A 21,230-nucleotide genomic window follows, 5' to 3' on the forward strand; every position below is an offset into this window, starting at 1 on the left:
AAGCTCTATTACACTAATCATCAACATTACAGAGTAAAAATAAATAGGCCTATATAATATGAACTGGAGAATATTTTTAAACTGAAAATAAATAAATGAATACATAACATTTAATTTAATTATTAATCTTGGACAATAGTATTTGCTGCCAATTTAAGGGGCACTTCACCGAAAAACAACAGCTATTAATTTTGCACAGAATCTCACATATCCCAAGGCTCTAAACTGTTTTGCACACGTTCATTTGTCATCAGAGGACACTGAATCCCCGTGCTGTGTTAATTACAGCTCAATGAAATTATGTAGATGAAAAAATAACAATCCCTATTGCAATCCTTATCTCCATTTTTCCATATCTCTATTTTAATTTGAGCGGCTGTCATATGTAGCTAGCGTAATACATACTGTATTACAGTCGGGGACCAGCAAGTGTGAGGGCAAAACCCCTTCGTAGGAACTTTGTTTGAGTAGGTCATTATTGAAATAAAACTAATATATATAATAGTAGGTCTCAGAAGACTGTGAGAGACTAATAAACACTAGTTTATAAAAATAAATGTGTTGCCAATAATTGTGACCACCTCTGTGTAGTGCATGTGATTATTGTGTTGTCGTCAAGCATAGGAACCCAGATGCTTTCTGTCCGTTTGCTGACTCTTCTCTTGGACTGTTTTGACAGAACACGGTGGATAAACTCCTGAAGGACACAAACCTGGCCGTGGTAATCGGCACTCACTCCTGGAGGGAGCAGTTCAAGGAGGCGGTCACAGTCAGCGCAGGTGCCCTTGCCACCTCCCACCACCATCACCACCTCTCAACACCTCCCACCACCACCTCCCACCACCACTACACCATCACACTCCCACCAACACCACTACACCACCACCACCTCCCACCAACACCACTACACCACCACCACACCACTACAACACCACCACCACCTCCCACCACCACTACACCATCACACCACCACCTCCCACCAACACCACTACACCACCACCAACACCACTACAACACCACCACCACCTCCCACCACACCACTAAACCACCCTACCACTACACCACCACACCACACCAGAGAGAATCCTAGATATTTGTACTAATTTCAAGAAATCTTGCCAAGACTGAATTGCTTACTGCACTGGTCGATTATTTAACTTGTTTCAAGCACATATTTGTATTTAAGTTGTATTTCTTATTTTGGTCAGACCATTTTTGCAGTGTGGAGTTCTCTCTCCTGGATTGGATAAAGTGGGAACGGGATTCCAGAAAATGTATTTTCTGTTGACACCTTCAGCTATAGATGGAGCAGTAGAATTATTAGTGTTTCAAGTTTCAAGTTTCAAGTTTCTTTATTAGTTGTCATACAGAAATACAGAATACTTTTGTATGAAATGCTTCTTTCTGTTTTGCTCCTGCGAGTGTGCTAGATAAAAATGGATAATTATAAAATAAGTATAATAAGTATAAAATAGAAAATCAAGTACTTAAACAAGTGTAAACAAAACAGGAATGTTCAATATACATATATACAATATACAATGCAGAGTAGAGTTACAATACAATATAAATGGGATGAGGTAGCTTGTGGTGGTAAGGTGCAAGGCTTGGCTATGTGCAATGAGGTATGAGTTGCCAATAAATATAAAGTGTGTTAAAGTGTCTGAAGCTACATATTCTAACACGCCGTCCCTTATGTCATATCATAACAGGTGACGGAGACGAGGATGGACAAGAGCGATTACCAAATTGCTTTGACTATTTCTTGCACATAGTAACTGTATTCTGGAAGGTTCTCTTCGCCTTCGTCCCGCCCACCGGGTACTGGAACGGCTGGGCTTGCTTTGTGATGTCCATCATGGTCATCGGCTTTTTGACGGCCGTTATCGGGGACCTAGCCTCCCACTTTGGCTGTACTGTGGGCTTGAGGGACACTGTCACCGCTGTGGTCTTTGTTGCCCTGGGCACCTCCATCCCCGGTGAGTGTGTGCGTGTGCGTGTGTGTGTGTGTGTGTGTGTGTGTGTGTGTGTGTGTGTGTGTGTGTGTGTGTGTGTGTGTGTGTGTGTGTGTGTGTGTGTGTGTGTGTGTGTGTGTGTGTGTGTGTGTGTGTGTGTGTGTGTGTGTGTGTGTGTGTGTGTGTGTGTGTGTGTGTGTGTGTGTGTGTGTGTGTGTGTGTGTGTGTGTGTGTGTGTGTTTGAGAGAGTTTTCTACTCCAGTTGTGTATTAGTCTTGTATGTACATTTACATTTACATTTACATTTAGTCATTTAGCTAATGCTTTTATCCAAAGCGACTTACAAGTTCTGTACAACAGGTCAGCAGGAAGGGCACAACTCTGGCAGCTAAGTAACAATGTTCGTCAAACAGTGTTTAACTTGAGTGCACACAGTAGTAAAGACAGATTAGCATAGAAGGTAGTAATATAGGCAAGGTAGATTCCTTAATTAGCAGAGTGCATGATAGTAACAGACAGTACGAAGGTTAGTATTTATTCATCTCTTAAAACAAACACGACTGTGTATTCTAATGCCGACCCCTCCAACCTGTCTCACAGACACCTTCGCCAGCAAAGTGGCCGCCACCCAGGACCAGTACGCAGACGCGTCCGTGGGGAACGTGACGGGAAGCAACGCGGTCAACGTGTTCCTGGGCATCGGCGTGGCCTGGTCCGTGGCGGCCATCTACTGGGAGGCCAAAGGACAGGTGTTCCGGGTGGACCCGGGCTCGCTGGCCTTCTCCGTCACGCTCTTCACCATCTTCGCCTTTGTCAACATGGGCGTGCTGATGCTCCGGCGGAGGCCATACTTCGGGGGTGAACTGGGAGGCCCGCGGAAAAGCAAGCTGCTCACCTCCGCCTTCTTCTTCGGCCTCTGGTTCCTCTACATCCTCTTCTCTAGCCTGGAAGCCTACTGCCATATACAGGGCTTCTGAGAGGCGCCGCTCGACGGGGGGAAACGTACAGACGCGGCACATTGACGCTCGTCAGACTGCTTGATCAGAGCTGCCGGACAAAAAGGACACATCTTTTGACGTCCGGCGAAACGGGACTGTAAACGCAGTGATCGTCAACGCTGTGATGTCGACCGATTCACGGAGGCGCACACACACGCACGCACACGCACACATGTACGTCACATCCAATTTAATTTCCCAATCAGGAGAGTTCACTGTGACGGTGCTGATAGTTTTCACTCGAGAGCAATGGATGATGTGCAAAGACAATCTTTGATAAGGGAGGGAATATGGTCAACATGTATTCTACTAAGTATTACTAGTAAGTCACTGGCTTTTGCTTTATAAGGATTTGATGCCTGGTGGCTGCATTTCAAAGTTTGGTCTTGTTTCTCCGCATTGTAACCAAGGGTTTTTGAACCTGGGTCAAAGGACTGGTCCTGACAGAGAAGGCTGCTTAACCCAACCCCTATTGAATAATGAGATCAATGGTGGCATCTTTTACACAGATGAAGTGATAGACATACATTTGAACAGAGTAGCGACACACTACGGAGATTATCTGTTGTTGTATCATAGCTCTCACTGAATTGTTGTATGTCTCTATTGCGTTATCATGTAACAAGAGGCTTAGCGGTGCAGTATAATTACTTAATATAAGTAACCATGCTATGCTTGAAATAACGTATTGATTTGAACTCACTCTTGTGTCTCGATCGTAGAAATAAACCCACAAATGCACTATCTCTATACGGGGCCCAATTTTGACGATTGCAATTGAGAAAAAAATTATAATAATAATTACACTGGCATTTAATTCCAAATAAGCTGTGACATGAACATTTTTTTTTATGAATTGCCATTTAGAGTGACTGTGTGAAAAGAGATGATAAGGTCTTAATCCATTTATTCATGAATTGTGTAATAATGTAATGTCTGTAATTTAATGTATAGGAGCTGATATGGACGAAGATTATACTGTAATTTATTTCAATTTGTCATAATTATATTGAGATTTTAACTGTGTAAGTCTCCACTTAATCCATTGTCCAGGCAAGTCATTTAAAATGGTAAATGGTGCATTTATATAACAACTATTATCCAAAGCGCTTTACAATTTTTGCCTCACATTCACCCATTCACTCACACATTCACACAACGATGGCGGAGGCGACCATGCAAGGTGCCAACCTGCTTATCGGGAGCAGTTAGGGGTTAATTGTCTTGCTCAAGGACACTTCGACACGCTGCCGGGAGGAGCGGGAATCAAACCGGGAACTTTCCGATTACCAGACAGCAGCTCTACCTCCTGAGCCACTGTCATCTGGGTATGGGACCACCCACACCTTCCCATTCCTTGCATTCAGGGCATACAAGTTTCATCTGGTCATTTTCATCATCATAATAATGGTGGTACTACTGAATAGCCATACTACCGAATGTCACTGGAAGTCTTTGAAAGCTACATTAAAAACATTTTAAAATCCTTACTGTGGAACTCCCACATGGCTAAATTGACCTATCACAAGCTCTTTTCTTGGTCCTCCAATCACAACGGTCGCTTCAGTTGTGATTGGAGGATCAAGAAGAGAGGGGGCGATTGAGATCAATTGAGGTCAATTGCTTGCAGACACTTCATGACCCTTTCGATGAACTGCGCAGCACAAGAGAGGTGACGCAACGGAATAATGTTCGGTGCAAAAAATACAAATAAATGGCTCTAGCATAAAATCAATTGCTGCACGAAATTGAACACCTATGCTAAGGGGGTAATCTTGTATGTTCTACAGATTGAATGTGAATAAGTGCATGCAATGAATGAATGCACATTTCAATTTGCTGCTGTTGACCAGGAGTCTAAATACAGGAGGTGTTGGTGTCCCAAAGAATCTGATCATTCTTTTATTTTTTTTAAGAAATTGATAGTTCAAAATCATTACATAGTTTCTAAGACGAATCAGAATCTGAATATTTATCTGGGCAAGAACACAGAACAACATCCACATTCTGACAGGACAGCAGCGGATGCAAATGCAAAGACACGACACCTATGGACATCAGACTATACCATGAACACACCATGTAGTACAATATAGAATCTATGAAAAAAGTTTAAAATTGCACAAAGAAATTGCATTTATTATTATATGCATATAAATGTCCCAAAGCTCAGTCTTTGTGGCCCCATGGAGTCAGGGGCCAGCCAGAGGGGAGGTTCTGGTGCGTATGGCCTTCCATCACCTGCCAGAGGGGAGGTTCTGGTGCGTATGGCCTTCCATCACCTGCCAGAGGGGAGGTTCTGGTGCGTATGGCCTTCCATCACCAGCCAGAGGGGAGGTTCTGGTGCGTATGGCCTTCCATCACCTGCCAGAGGGGAGGTTCTGGTGCGTATGGCCTTCCATCACCTGCCAGAGGGGAGGTTCTGGTGCGTATGGCCTTCCATCACCAGCCAGAGGGGAGGTTCTGGTGCGTATGGCCTTCCATCACCAGCCAGAGGGGAGGTTCTGGTGCGTATGGCCTTCCATCACCAGCCAGAGGGGAGGTTCTGGTGCGTATGGCCTTCCATCACCAGCCAGAGGGGAGGTTCTGGTGCGTATGGCCTTCCATCACCTGCCAGAGGGGAGGTTCTGGTGCGTATGGCCTTCCATCACCTGCCAGAGGGGAGGTTCTGGTGCGTATGGCCTTCCATCGCCTGCCAGAGGGGAGGTTCTGGTGCGTATGGCCTTCCATCACCTGCCAGAGGGGAGGTTCTGGTGCGTATGGCCTTCCATCACCTGCCAGAGGGGAGGTTCTGGTGCGTATGGCCTTCCATCACCTGCCAGAGGGGAGGTTCTGGTGCGTATGGCCTTCCATCACCTGCCAGAGGGGAGGTTCTGGTGCGTATGGCCTTCCATCACCTGCCAGAGGGGAGGTTCTGGTGCGTATGGCCTTCCATCACCTGCCAGAGGGGAGGTTCTGGTGCGTATGGCCTTCCATCACCTGCCAGAGGGGAGGTTCTGGTGCGTATGGCCTTCCATCACCTGCCAGAGGGGAGGTTCTGGTGCGTATGGCCTTCCATCACCTGCCAGAGGGGAGGTTCTGGTGCGTATGGCCTTCCATCACCTGCCAGAGGGGAGGTTCTGGTGCGTATGGCCTTCCATCACCAGCCAGGGGGGAGGTTCTGGTGCGTATGGCCTTCCATCACCTGCCAGAGGGGAGGTTCTGGTGCGTATGGCCTTCCATCACCAGCCAGAGGGGATTTTTGTGAAGAGTTTGTGTTCGGCGTTAGTGACTAGGGGGCTATTTGGTATTTTTTATTTAATTTCAAATCTTTATTTAAACTCGAAAGGCAACTGAGGTTTCCCTCATTTACAGTCACGTCGAGAGTACATACAGAAATAAGAAAAGGAGAAAAAAAACATATAAAATCCCACAGCATATAAAATCATAATAAGACAACGACGCAAGACAAAAGTATGGATAACAGATCAATTAAAACACATACAACTTGACTGACAAAGGTTGGAGATCAAGGTTTTAAACTCTGCAACAGAGGGGAGAAGCTCAAACTGTTGGAGTTTGTTTTGTTTATTTACACATAAAAACAATTACATATAATACAATATAATCCACAAAGAGATGTGAAGGAGAATTGCCTAAAAACCCTCTCTAGGGGCTTGTATGTGGAATTCACCGAGAAGCAAAATTATACTGAGTGAGATTACATCAATATAAAATACCCCCCCCCCCCCCCAAACACACACAAGGAACATTCATTCATAATACATACAAGCAGGTCTACAGATAAACACTGAAGAAGGCACTTATGCCATAAGACTTCAAGTTTAGAGAAAATAAAGTAAAGAAACTACAAATAATGACAGGAAGAAATTAACAAAATACAACAAGCCAGCAGACCACAGTTTGTAAAGCGAGCCCATATGGAAAATATTGGTGAGCTAGGAGATGAGATTTCAGTGCTCTTTTACTTCAGAAAAGAAAATTCCAAAATATGTGGAGGCAAAGAGTTCCACAACTTTGACCCTCGGTAGAGTATACAAAACTGAGATTGGGAAGTGCAGGAATGGGGTGGTCTAAGATAATAGGAGCTACGTGTGGAGTAATTATGAAATTGGTAATTGTGGGCAAACATGTCATGAAAGAAAGGGGGAAGGGCTCTTTTTAAAGAACTATACACAAATAAACCAATCTGAAGATGATTCACTTGATAAATACTGAGAATACCTAACTTATGAAATAGAAGCTGAGAAGAATGACTTCGATGTACACAGCTGATTATTTTTAGAGCTTGTTTCTGCAGACGGTATATATATGGGCTCAAGTTTGGTCTGATGAGTACTACCCCAAACTAAATTACAGTAATTGATATATGGGTAAACCATATAGTAATATAACAGTGGCAACCTCAGAGCTCATCATGTTTTTCCAAGAATACCAATACTCTTGGCCATTTTTGTAGTTATGGCTGTGTTAGAGTGGCGTCTAGTTTGGAACCCAAGAGCAGAACACAAGGCACAGGAGAATGAGGCGGTTTAGAGTATTTAATTAGGTACCAGGCAGATGACAAGGCAGATAGTGAAATGTACGACAAGGGTGAGGAAAGTCACTCCGTGTGACCCCAGGCAACACGCGTCCAGGCTGGTGACGTCCACGGGTGAGGCGCAGGCCGGGGGTGTGCAATCCTACACACAGAAGAGCAAGGTTAGAGCAAGGCAGGTACAGAGACAGTGGAAGCATACAGTATAGAGTCCTAGTACCACGGCAGGTGAAGCAACACTTGGACGAGGAGTGCAGGCCTCATATCCAGGCTCGGTGATGACATGATGAGTCTCAGGTGTGTAGGATGACCCAGGTAGACAGCGTGATGATGAGGAGTCAGGAAGCCGCCCATATAAGGGCATGGGGACCTGTTGCCAGATAGGAGAGAGAGAGGCCCTGGCTGTGGTTGTAACAGGCTGTGATATGAGGTTTCCATGATAAAGATTCATCAAGCAGAACACCAAGGAATCATATAGAACATACCCTAGTTATGGGGATGTCATTTATCACTACTTTAGATGAGGAGTTAAAAATCACAGATTTGAGACAAAAAATAATTCAGTTTTGGCGGCTACGTGGCGTAGTGGGCAAGGCACTCGCCACGAAATGCTGGAGACGCTGGGCTCGTCAGTTCGAGCCCAGCGCTCCACATTTGCTTTCAGTTTAGCTGGTCGTCCGTACTAATACACATTGGCCATATTAGGGGGTGGGAAACTGATGGGTGGGGATCGGGCGTTGTGGACAGCGACTCCTACAGGTCGGTTGGTGCGCCTGCGCAGTAGAATCAGGAAGTGTCGGGGGCAGCGTGAGCCTCCCACGCGTTACTCCTCGCCACTGAGAGATCGAGCTGTGCAGGTGAAAAGATGCGACTGCTGTTACCTCAAGTACCGGAGGGGACTTGTGCTATGTATGACTTAGTCCACATTGCAGCCGGCTTGTGGGAGGCAAGAAACAGCGTCCGTGACAGGGGAGGGTTGAATTGGATGATACGAAATTGGGATGGGAGAAAATATAGAAAATGGGAGAAAAAGTGGAAAAAAAAAAATCAGTTTTTTAATGTGTAGTGATAATTTGTTGCATTTAAACTTTATGTGAATAGAATACACTTGCGTCATCTGCACATTTTGAAAAAAAAATCGACAGCCTGTCTGAGACATTAGGGAGTTAATTTACCCTGATCCGAGCAAACTCTGGGGACGAGATTTACCCTGTTCCGAGCAAACTCTGGGGACGAGTTTGCCTAGTCAAACAGTGATTCCTGTCTGTTCAGGAAATCAAAGATCCAGAGGTCCAGGTCTGTCTATGCTTCCTATTCAGTCCAGTAATCTTAAGAGTGAGAGAGGTCACCCAAGAGTTATCACTACTGTACTCAAACAGCAGGGCACGGCTGTGGAGGGCCCCCCAGAGCGTGCAAACGAGTTTAACACGTTCTTCAACCGCTTTGACCAGAGTGGCTTCCCCACACCCCAGAGGCTGGAGAGGGTGCCCCAGCTCTGAAAGACCTCCTGCATTGTCCCGGTGCCCAAGAAGGGACGACCCAGCACCCTCAACGACTACAGGCCAGTCGCTCTGACGTCACACATCATGAAGAAGTTCGAGAGACTGGTCCTGCAACACCTCAAGCCCCTGGTGTGTGACTCCCTCGACCCCCTGCAGTTTGCTCCACACCGATGTTTAGGGTCCTCCACCCCGATGTTTGCCTGGTATGCAAACTGCAGGGGGCCGCGTCCCATAGTTTGAGAACCACTGATCTATATGCTCCACAGACCTGGAGAAGCCGCGCAGCTCAGTGAGGATTATGTTCTTCGACTTCTCCAGTGCCTTCAACACCATCCAGCCATCACTGCTAGCAGAGAAGCTCTCCATGATGCAGCTGGAGCACGGCTTGGTGGCCTGGATCAAGGACTACCTCACTGACAGACTGCAGTACATCAGACTAAAGGACAGTCAGTCTGACGTACTGGTGAGCAACACCGGCGCCCCCCCAAGGAACTGTGCTGTCACCCTTCCTCTTCACCCTTGATACCTCAGACTTCTGCCACAACTCAAGCGGGTACCATCTGCAGAAGTTCTCTGATGACTCCTCCATCGTAAGCTACATCACCGACGACGATGAGGAGGAGTATAGAGCCCTGGTGGAGAGCCTTGTGGGGTGGAGCGACAGCAACAACCTCCAACTCAACACCAGTAAGACCAAGGAGCTGGTGGTGGACTTCCGGAGGGGCAAGAAGAGGCCCCCCCCTGATTCCCATCACCATCCGTGGGGAGGAGGTGGAGGTGGTGGAGTCATATAAGTTCCTTGGGGTACACCTGAACAATAAACTGGACTGGTCGGACAACACAGAGGCCCTCTACAGGAAGGGACAGAGCAGGCTGTTCTTCCTGAGGAGACTCAGGTCCTTCAATGTTTGCAATAGACTGCTGTAGTCATTCTACCAGTCTGTAGTGGCCAGCGTCCTCTTCTATGCTGTGGCATGCTGGGGATTGAGAGAAAACTGTGTTTTTTTCAATGTATATTTGGTTTATAAACTGATATAAAGAGACGCTTTAAGAGGGTAATACCATTATCATCACGGGATGATATAGACGGTGGTGAACCAGCGGTTTCACAGGCACAGGCCGCGTTAGCAGAGCAGAATGTTTTGAATTCCGATCCAGGACACAAAGATAACGGAGCAGCACAGGAGACACAGAGGCAGAGCGTGATGGAGGTTGACAGTAATGAAACGTTTTGAAATGTGTGAACGGTTATTAGCAGTTGTCATGACAGCGCATGACAACCAGAAGAGGGGCGGGCTATCGTTGCTATGACGAAGATCCTATAAAGCGGACAGTGGTTCCGGGTGTAAGCCAGAACAAGAGCGGCTAATGGCAGACTACAATCTGACTAGAGACTATCTCCTCTCATCACGGAGAGGGGGGGGGGGGGGAGGAAGGATGCCACATCATTATTAGCTTCGGCTACCACGAGGATGGTCTTGGCTAACGACCAGGCCTGACCACCATTGGACTGAATAGCAGAAGGACGATAGCAAGGACGATACAATTTGATAACATCTGATTATGAGGTTCTGTTTATTGAATAAACAACGCTCTTCCAAGAAAGGTATTACGCTGTGTCAAAGTGTCGAATTCTTACGAAGGTGGAGGATTATTATGGTTTGCGGATCGCACTAACGGGGAGAGATAAGGATTGTATCAGCCAGTGTATGAGACGTCAGGACCATTAAAAGTACACAACGCAGATGGGGAGATGATTACACAAGCCAAACAGATGAAGACGTGATACTGGCCGATTGATCAGAATCTAACAGGATGCTACATCAACTCGAGGGACACCAACAAATCCTCAGGGCTAAAAAAGCAAGAAGCTTTGCCAGTAATCATATAACTAGGGTTATAGGATAACCTTTGTTATATTTCATACTGGCTGCGTGTTTTGCTTCACCTATTGGACTAATGGGCAGAAAGCAAGCGGGTAGCCCTGATAAATGTACCCCCTGAGGTCCCTTCTAGACCATGGAAAGCGGAAAGGGTTATAGCCCCATACTCGTCCTAATGAGGAGCATACGGATATAACACTGTGCGTAACAGGGCGCAGCTCCCTAAAAACGCACAACATTTTAGTAACCTGTGTGTAAAACCAGTCTACGTCACACATCCCAGCTATTACACTAACAGCGGGATGATGATGAGGTACCAGCACTAAGGACCGCATGAGAGACAGAGCTCTCAGCCATGTCCATCAGATAGAACCTGATGGAAAGAACCAAGATGCCGCAGCACAAATGTCCTCCACCTCCAACGAGTAGAGTGAGTTCTGATCCCTGTGGGGGGAACCTGTCTTTACCCTTGTTAAGTAGCGCTTTACCCTTGTTAAGGCCACCGTGACAAACTAAAAGTTGACTGGTAGCCCTGATGTCCTGTGTGCGCCTAAGATAAATCAAAAAGCAGACAAATAGGACACAGCAGGTGAAGGCTCTTCTCCACCTCAACAGCGTGAGGGGGGGGTGGAAAACCCTGTGCATCATATCCCTGGAGCTCCTCAACAAGAGCTCCAGATGTTTTGGGGCGCAAAGGCTGGATTGGGTCTCAGAGTGGCACTGCTATTATCCCCCTGATTAGACAGGCACTCTGGTTGAACCAAAGGAGCGCTTAACTCACTTACATGTTTAGCATTAGCCGGGAGAAACTAAGTCTTAAAAGACTACTGATTCAACAGTGCAAGCATGGAGAGGTTCAAAAGGGGCACCCAAAAGTCTGACTAAGTCTGATAAACTATGTTTAATAGGCTTGAGACACCGTGTGCCCAGCAAAAAAAACATTTTAAACAAGAGGGTGGCTGAATAGGGGCTTGCCCTCAAAGCCTCTATGACAAGAAGATATAGCCGCAGCATATACTTTCACTGTCAAGGCCGAGAGCCTATCCAAGATAGACTGAAGGAAGGACAAAACCTAATAAAAAAAAAGCATGAAATTGGGTCCACATTCTTAAATTGACACCACTTTAAAAAATATGGCACATCTGTAAACAGTGGTAGTGGATAGAGTGCGTGCGCTCCGGATAGCATTATCAGGACAGGGGTGTGCCTGAGCGAGGGCTCCCCGAGACCGTGGGATAGGCCATGGTGGAGCCACTAAAAGTTTAATCAGAATGGGAAACCAGCAAGCTGATCCCCGATCTGGTGCAACCAGGATGAGAGTCCTGTGTTCCACCCTCTCCAACAGCTGATGTATCAGGTGGATGGGGGGGGGGGGGGGGGGGGGTGCATACAGTATTCCGAGAGCCGGATATACTGAAAAGTGGGGATGGATGGAAGGTTCAGTGGCTTTGTCTTTGCATTTGAAAAGAACATGAGTTTTGTTTTGTCAGCATATAAAACAAGTTTTATGAAGCATAGGAAGAATGTTAGGAAGCACAGGAAAGGTGTTAGGAAGGGGGCTGGGGAATTGGGGAGGCAGATCACTCTTTTAGAACACTGAGCTGAGAGAGAAAAAGCCATGATCTTAGTGTAGACACCTGAAAATGACTGACTATTATTCAGTGTGTCTAACGCTAATTCTTTGCATCCCCTGTGTTCGCGAGGATGTTGTGTAACCGGCTGACCGCTCTTGATCATCCCTACACACAGGTGAAGAAGTATGGGCTCAGAGCGCGGTGCCGAAGGAGGGGCTTCCTCTTCATCGTTTTCCACAGAGGGAGGAAGACGCACGGGGCTGGAGCTCCGGAGATTCAGCATGCGAGAGATAAACTCAGTTACAAAGCGGGTTATTCTAGAAGTATGCGATAGCTTAGCGTTTGGTTAATGCGGACGAGACATTGTGAATGCACCAGCAGGCGTCATGACGGGGTTCACCACAACCCACAGCTTAGCTTCAGTTATAGGCTAGCCACACAGTTTATCCCGCGTGTCGGCCCACCCCTTCAGCCCAGCAGCGGACGTCACTACACTGCACGCTCCTCCAGCCCCTCCAAGCCGTTGTCCCAGCAGTCACCTGCCCAGCGTCTACCCCGCCCCGCTGCCTGTTATCTCGGGATCTCCCGACGGCCATCTTACCACACGGACGGTTGGTGGTGAGAGCAGGCCCGCCATTTTGGATAAGTACAGCGGCGCTTCGAGTGCTGAAACTTTATCGGTAGACATTTCCACTGTGTGGCGCAGGCTCTCTAAGGGCGAAGATAAACGGTGCTTTGAACTAACACTGGCAGCAGTGTCTAGGGGCGCCCAACCATTTATTGTTTTGGGGAAAAGCCGGCTTTAGATAGGACTTTTATTTGCTAACGTGGGCCCACTGTTAATTTCTTTTGAGTGTAATAATAACGTGTGGTTCTTTATAAAAATTCCCATTGAACTCCTTTACTTCTTACCTTGTTCTCCACCTACCGCGAAGCGGAGCAGTAGATAACCCTTAAAGGGAAGAGGTTCTTACTGTGTCTGTAATATAGAGTGAGAGCACTAGGTGCCCAGTGTGGAAGTAGCCTTGATAGGTATGCGATAACATGTAACATGCATAAGCCTTCAGTAAAGGAGACGTAAATGGGAGCACTGTGTGTGTGTCTTTAATGTGCATTCTGTGAATGAATGAATGAATGAATGAATGAATGAAAACTTTATTTAACAGATTGCAGAATGGGTACAATACAGTACGGCTCAATACATACAATTGTTAAGGGGATGCAGACCTGAGAAAGACGTTAGTCTTGTTTCCATCAGGGTCCCCCATTTTCAATTCATATAGACATTTATGACATACACAACATACATGACATTTATGGCATAGGGACATATAGGTATTTAGTACTGATACATTTGTGACATAAACGGTATTCAAATATACAGTACTGTTACCCCTAGATCCTGACAGAGTATATACATATGATGGGGAGGGGACTGTACATTTGGAGGGGGTGGGTGGGTGGGAGAGAAATATACATACGGCGGGGAGGGGATATATACATGCGGTGGGGAGGAGACTGTCTATTAGGAGGTGGTGGGGGTTTTGGGCATTTACGGTGGCCAGTTTCGAATTGCAGCCTCCCGTAGGTGCTCTTTAAGAGCGGTTTTGAATGTGGGCAGGGATTCACATTCCTTTACAGCTTTGGGTAGGGCGTTCCACATTGTTGTGGCATAATTGCGAAACGTGTTTAGTCCCTTGTTTGAGCCGAATCTGGGTTTAACATGATTTGTTGAGCTTCCTCTGGTGTAGTGGTTGTGGTATTCACTGACCTTTGGGAAGTATTTTGACATGTACATGGGCACCCCGGTCGTATAGTGTATCTTGTAGACCAGGCCCATTGCAAGTTGCTGTACTCTGTCGTCTACTCTAAGCCATCCTAGGTTGTCAAAGTGGGCAGGGGTGAGGTGGGTTCTGGGGTTCAGGTCAAGTAGTAGTCTGACCAATTTGTTTTGTGATGTTTGTAATTTTGTTTTAAGCGCCTTTGAGGTGCTTTGGTACCATGAGGTGCATGCATAGTCATAGTACCCTTGAATGAGTGCTCCTGCCAGAGTCTTCAGGGTATTCTTGTTTACCAGAGAGGAGATCCGGTACAAGAATCTAGTTCGTTGGTTGACTTTTTTTTATTACATTGGATGCCATTTTGTCACAGGAAAGATTTGCCTCTAGGATGGAACCCAGGTAGGTAATTTCGTCTTTCCTTGTGACAATATTGTCACCCACTGTAACTGAGAAGCCGTCGGTCTTGCTGAGTTTGTTATTTGAACCAAAGAGAATGGACTCTGTTTTGCCCATGTGTAATGATAGTTTGTTATCAGCGAGCCATATGCAGATTTTGCCTAGTTCCGAGCTGAGGGTTTTTTCAACCTGCAACTTGTTCTTGTCTGAGACCAGCAGGGCTGAGTCGTCCGCAAACAGGAACAAGTTGCAGTCACAGGCTGACGACATGTCATTTGCATAAATTAGGAAGAGTAGCGGTTCTAGTATGCTTCCTTGTGGAACACCACAGCTCACTGTGAGGGGGGGGGGATAGAGTACCGTTTACCTCTACCATCTGTTCTCTCCCCTCCAGGTAGGATTGCATCCAGCTCACTGATAAGCTATCAAAACCAATTGCTTTTAGCTTGTCCATTAGAATGGAGTGATTGACAGTGTCGAAGGCCTTTTGTAGGTCCAGCATGACCATGCCGCAGTATTTGCCCGCGTCCACCTCTTGTTTGATGTGGTGTCTAACCCTTTTCTCTCCGGGTAATGCTCATTATTGTCTATTTGTTTATTGTTATTCGCACTTACAAACATACATTCTGGAATAAAATAAGTAAAAAGAAGAACAGTTAAAATGTGCAGGAAAGGTAAAAAAAAAACCAATGGCTTATAAGCGACCTCCCCTCTTAAACCTATATAGCAGGGGTCAGCACCCTTTTTGACATGGAGTGCCTGTTTGAAATATAGTTGTAACTAGTGTGCCTCAACAATATTCCATGCATCGTATTTTTTTTTCTCATAATCAGGTCTTTTTAATGATAATTTTTACATTATTACATCATTATTGTTATTATTAACAATATTATTATGATGGTTGTATCAACCCTAAATCTGAGTTGGGGGGGGGGAATGCAATGCAGACAAACAGCTGCATACAGTGCGACCATTTCACTCACATTTGCCCATAAATGTTTGGACACATCACACACCATCGGTGTGTGTACTGTACGTGTGCTGTCATAGCTCCACCTACAGGCCTAATGGAGAACACCAGGAGAACACCAGGATGTGAATGGAGGGTGAATGTGAGGTATATCGTGTAAATACGGTTTGATTTATCGCAAGACTACACTGTAAAAAAAAAATAATAATAAGTTACCAGAACTTAAAAATATTGAGTTCAGTTACTGTGTATTAAGGTTTTCAGTTTTTAATCCATAATAAGTTAACAGAAAAATAAGTACACAACCACATTATTTCAACCTAATAAAACTATGTTTACTGTCATTGTTTTAAGAACACAAGTTGACTTGGTAATACTCACATTTTGAGTAAAAAAAATGGCTTTTAACATGTGCAATGTTCAATGAAATAGAAAAATAAATAATAAAATTTGTTGATTAATCCCACTGGTCACAATGGTGACCGTAATAATGTTTTTGTTATAAGGCTCTGCAAATGTTACTGAATGATGTAGCAATGTATTTCCAGCTAAATTGAAATAATAAACAAATAAAGGGTCTCAATTAAATATGTGGTAGTAAAAAGAACCTGTGGGAGGATTTCAACAAGATAAATGCGACAACAGTGCAAAATATTTCACTATAATATTTCAAAGCAAAAAAAAAAAAATTATAATTATAATTTTTTATTTGAATTTTTTTTAATGCTGCCCCCTGTGCCTATGAAAATGCCGCCTAGGGTTGCCTACCCCTGCTATATAGGATAACTATACACAAAAAATCCCCCCCCCCCCACATTATGCACAAACACATGCGCATATCCCTCTCTCATACACACAGATACATACAATACAGCATTATACAACTATTATAATGTTGGGAATTTTTTTTTAAAAGACTACACAAATACACATGGATACTATAGACTACAGGATCTGTAGTTCTTTTTTAAGCTTACTTTTAAATATATTTAAAGTGGAACATGTTTCTATTAGATTTTGTATATCATTCCACATCACTGCACCTTGATAAACAAATGAGAATTTGGCAACAGAGGTCCTACAGAAAGGAATGCGTAAGTCTTTATTTCTTCTTGTGAGGTGTGCATGATAATGAGAATTAAACTCAAAATAAGTTTGAAAAAAATTAGGCAAAGATAAAGGAAGACCAATTACTTTGTACATAAGAACCCCTGTTTGATTGTTGACCTCATAAATTGTGAGTAGTTGCAGTTGTTTAAATAATGGTTTGGTTGGGGCTAAATAAGAAGAGTTGGTTGCAATTCTTACAAAGCATTTCTGAGCTCTATGGATTGTTTGTAAGTAAGATGGGTAAGTGCTGGCCCAAATTATATTGCAGTAAAAGATGTGAGGATAAATTAAACTGTAATACAAAGTTAGTAATGTGCTCTTTTTTAATTGTTTTTTAACCCTTTTTATAATGCCCAACGATTTTGAAACCTTCTTGCAAACAATTTCACAATGATTCTTAAAGCAGAGTTTCTCATCGATATTGACACCTAAGAATTTCACTGATGAAACTTGTGGAAGTTCATTGTTATTGATACAAATCTTGGTTCCGTCTGAAATGTTTTTGTTCTTATTTCTAAAAATAATGAAGTTAGATTTTTTGACATTAAGTGATAGCTTGTTTAACTGAAACCAATAGGAAAAATGGATGAGTCCAGAATTTGCTTTATCAATAAGGGAATCAAAATTCTTGGCAGTGACGAAGAGATTTGTGTCATCAGCAAATAATATAGGTGACAATAAACTGGATGCATTTGCTAAATCATTCACATAAATCAAAAACAACAAGGGTCCTAGAATGGACCCTTGTGGAACACCACATTTTAGTACAGCCAGCTCATTATTGTTTAACCCTTTCCCCACCCCCTGCCTATAGTTCATTGTAAAAGGTCTCCACTCATCATTAAGGAAGAGTACTGCTTTGGGGAGCGAATATATCATCCATTTTACTGCCATCGGGTGTGGGAGGGCTCAGGAAGTATTGGGGGAAGTGTGGGTGTGTGGGGAGCTACTGCTGATCGCCCTGGAGGGCAAGAAGGACCAGGGTACCATTCCTAGGTCAGTGAATCCTAGGCCCCATCCACTCCTGCTGCTCGACCTCCACTTCAACATTCCTGGCCTACAGTCGGGGACCCAGCTGGACTCAGCTCTGCTGCGTTCTCGCTACCAGGTGGCCGTGTACAACCACTCCCATAAAGCAGGGATAATCCACCCTGCTACATTAGCACCAAAGCGGGGTCGGGATGTTGGTCCTTAGGGGTCCTGGGGTGTGGGGAGAGTGGGGGAAGAAATGCCCTTTGTAATGTCTGTGGCAATATAATTTTATATTCTGTTTATATAATTTGTATTATTTCTATTCTATTGTCATTATTTTTATTATTATTACTATTGCTGTTATTGTCCTGTGGCGTTTTGCTTATTATTATTGTTACTGTATTGTGTTGTAATGTAAAAAATTATTTGATCACAAAAGGAAAGGTGTTTAGGAAGCATAGGAAGGATGTTGGGAAGCACAGGAAGGGTGATATGAAGCATAAGGTAAACTCTTTACTTCTCTAGCTACCGCGCAAATTACTTTCCCGATCTGTACCCAGCTGTCACCATGTTTCATTATGTTCCGTCCGTGTCCCGACTGCGTCTATGCCTTCTACAACGCTGTTCGGTTTCCGGGTTCCTCTGATTGGCCACTAAGCCCACGTGACCCTACGCTAGCACGCCCCCCTTATCGCCGCCAGTTATCTCGTACGCCGCGACAAGCGCCTTCAATGACAGAGCTCTCATATTTGCGAATGCATAAACTATATCTTAAATTATGGCTATGTGTCTAATATGGCCGTCGCTTATCAATGACTTGTTTTGTTTACATCAGGGTGAACGCTGTTGCATTCGCAAATATGAGAGTCAGCAATACGCAGCTCCAGTTAACCTAATTTATACCGTAATGAATCATTAAAAAAATATACCGTTAACGATTATATGAGTACTGGCTAAGCGTCCCGCTCTTAAGCCATACCGAGATATACCTCATCTCATGTACCTAGTGTACTCCATCAACGAATAAACCAAAAATACACCCAGCAACTGCCAGGCCCCGCCCCTACTGCCGTACTATATTAGTACTGGGCATGGCCACCACTCACTCTTCCTCGGAAAAAATCGTTTCCAAAGAAAAGTTTCCCCAAGGGAACTCAGGGCACGCTAAGAGCGGGACGCTTAGCCAGTACTCATATAACTAGGTTATATACATAAACTGTCGTTATATTTCGTATTGGCATCGCGTCCCGCTCTTAAGCCATACGGAGATATGGGGTAGAGCGGACGCGAGGCCCGACAAATGCACCCCCCTGAGGACCCGTAAGCCCACATCAGGGGGGAGGGGAGTCCCGTCACTCCATCCTTCCTAATGAAGAGGGGGCGCAGTCAACTCCACCCGAGTGTGAACAAGAGGGAACTAGAACCCCTTGAACACACAGCACAGGCGGAACCATGTGTGACACAACACACTGTGGCCCACACCCACACACCCCTGCTACCCCACCAAAGGACGGGAAGCAGGAGAGGCCACAGACCTCAGAACCGCCTGGGAGACAGAACCCCCGGTCATGTCCATGAGGTAAAAACCTTACGAAGGGACCCGGGGAGGACCATGAAGCTGCAGCACAGATGTCCTCCACCGAGGCCCCACCCAGCAGAGCGGCAGAGGCTGCCACCCCACGAGTGGAGTGCGCCCTGACGCCCCCAGGGGGAGCCAGCCCGGCCAACGTGTAGCAAAAGGCAATGCCCTCGCACAACCAATGGGACAGGCGTTGTTTCGATAGTGCCTTACCAGCACGAGAACCACCGTAACAGACAAAGAGCTGATCGGTAGTCCTGAGGCCCTGAGTACGGCTGAGGTAAATCCCCAAGCCCGGACCGGACATGACAGGTGAAGGCCCGCCTCCAACTCACTAGCGTGAGGAGGTGGATGAAACGCCTGAACCACAATATCCCTGGAGCGGAAGGAACTCCGGATATTTTTAGGCACGAAGGCAGGATTAGGCCGCAGAATGGCACCGCAATCGGAACGAAAAGACAGGCACTCTGGTCGTACCGAGAGAGCACAAAGCTCACCCACGCGTTCAGCGGAGGTGACGGCCAGCAAGAACGCGGTCTTGAACGACAGCTGTTCCAATGGCGCTTGCTCAAGAGGCTCAAACGGGGCCAAGGACAACCGACCGAGGACCAATTGAAGATCCCAACTCGGAGCCAACGAGCGTTTTACCGGCTTAACGCGTCGGGCGCCAAGCAGGAAACGCTTCACAAGAGGGTGGCTGAACAAAACATCACCCTCAAATCCCTCATGATAAGAGGATATAGCTGCTGCATATACCCTCACCGTCGAAGCCGACAGTCTATCAAGGAGAGACTGGAGGTAAACAAGGACAGCATCCAGGGGGCAGGACACCGGGTCCCTGCCCCCCACCTTACACCACTCTTGGAACATACGCCATCTGCCCGCGTAAAGCGCGACAGTGGAGGGAGCATGCGCATTCCGGATGGTATCAACCACAGAAGGGTCCATCCTCTCCAGACTTACCCTCTCACCAGCCAACCATCAGACGTTGGCACAACACCGGGTGCTGAACAGCGACCCGTGTGCTTGAGTGAGGGCCTTCGCCGACCAAGGAATAGGCCATGGCGGAGCTACCAGTAGCTGGATCAGGACCGGGAACCACACAGCTGCGCCCCGGTCCGGCGCAATCAGGATCAAGGACCTGCGCTCCTCAACGTACCCGCCCCAACAACTGACCTAACAGATGTATGGGGAAAGAATCCCAGGCGGCACGGCATCGGTCCCAGACCTGCCTGACTATGTCCGGACGTAATCCCCACCCGTCAGGGTGAGGACCGCCCCGTGACATTACACCTGTACCCACATTCACCCTGCCGGGGATGTGGGGAGCCATCAGGCTGCGCAGATGGAGAACGCCCATAGCCAGCCGCCCGCCGCCCGGTGCAGACGGGGGGAGCGTACTCCTCCCTGTCTGTCGATATACGACACTGACGTCGTATTGTCCATCCTGACTTGCCTCTCACCGGGTCTATTTCCATACTGGAAAAAAACCACCTCCGTAACCTCCTCCTGGGGTGAAGAGGAGGCCAAGAGGGACCACGGAATGAGCAGATGTCCTCATACCGAGCAGGCGTATCACGGACAGCGCCGTAACCGTCCTAGGACGGAACCTCCCGAGCGTGTCGCAACACGCTCTGAGAGGGATGCCCATAGATATATATAGAACACTAGATAGCTTGCCCGCGCTGCCGGCCAATGGAGAGCGACGTCACTGAACCGCCGCCATCTTGCTCCAGTTAGCCTTGAGTGAGAGTGAGTGAGCTGCACAAACAAAAATACTCATAACTCGCTGAAATATTGACGGATTTACAAACGGTTTGGTTTATTACAAGCATTATTAACGTGGCTATGATTCAAGCGGTTTGTAAAAAAAAACATCTTTAAATTTTTTTATAAGTATGCAGTATCATAACTACATCTTTGATGTTTATAGCAAACCAACCCGTTTGTAAATCCGTCAATATTTCAGCGAG

The 21,230-nt window shown here is 46.0% G+C and overlaps 1 protein-coding gene across 1 annotated transcript in view; it reads left to right on the forward strand.

Moving 5' to 3' along the window:
• slc8a2a (solute carrier family 8 member 2a) overlaps positions 1 to 3,985 on the forward strand; it is a 137,182-nt gene extending 133,197 nt beyond the window's left edge. Inside the window, exons 10-12 of the mRNA XM_084319909.1 lie at positions 680 to 779; positions 1,713 to 1,979; positions 2,556 to 3,985. Of these exons, the coding sequence (XP_084176035.1) occupies positions 680 to 779; positions 1,713 to 1,979; positions 2,556 to 2,932 (744 nt within the window). The 3' untranslated portion in view covers positions 2,933 to 3,985. The remainder of the gene's footprint in view (positions 1 to 679; positions 780 to 1,712; positions 1,980 to 2,555) is intronic.
• The last annotated feature ends 17,245 nt before the right edge of the window (positions 3,986 to 21,230 follow it).

Source organism: Notolepis coatsorum (assembly GCF_963971535.1).
Source record: "Notolepis coatsorum genome assembly, chromosome: 8".
Lineage (NCBI taxonomy): Eukaryota > Metazoa > Chordata > Actinopteri > Aulopiformes > Paralepididae > Notolepis > Notolepis coatsorum.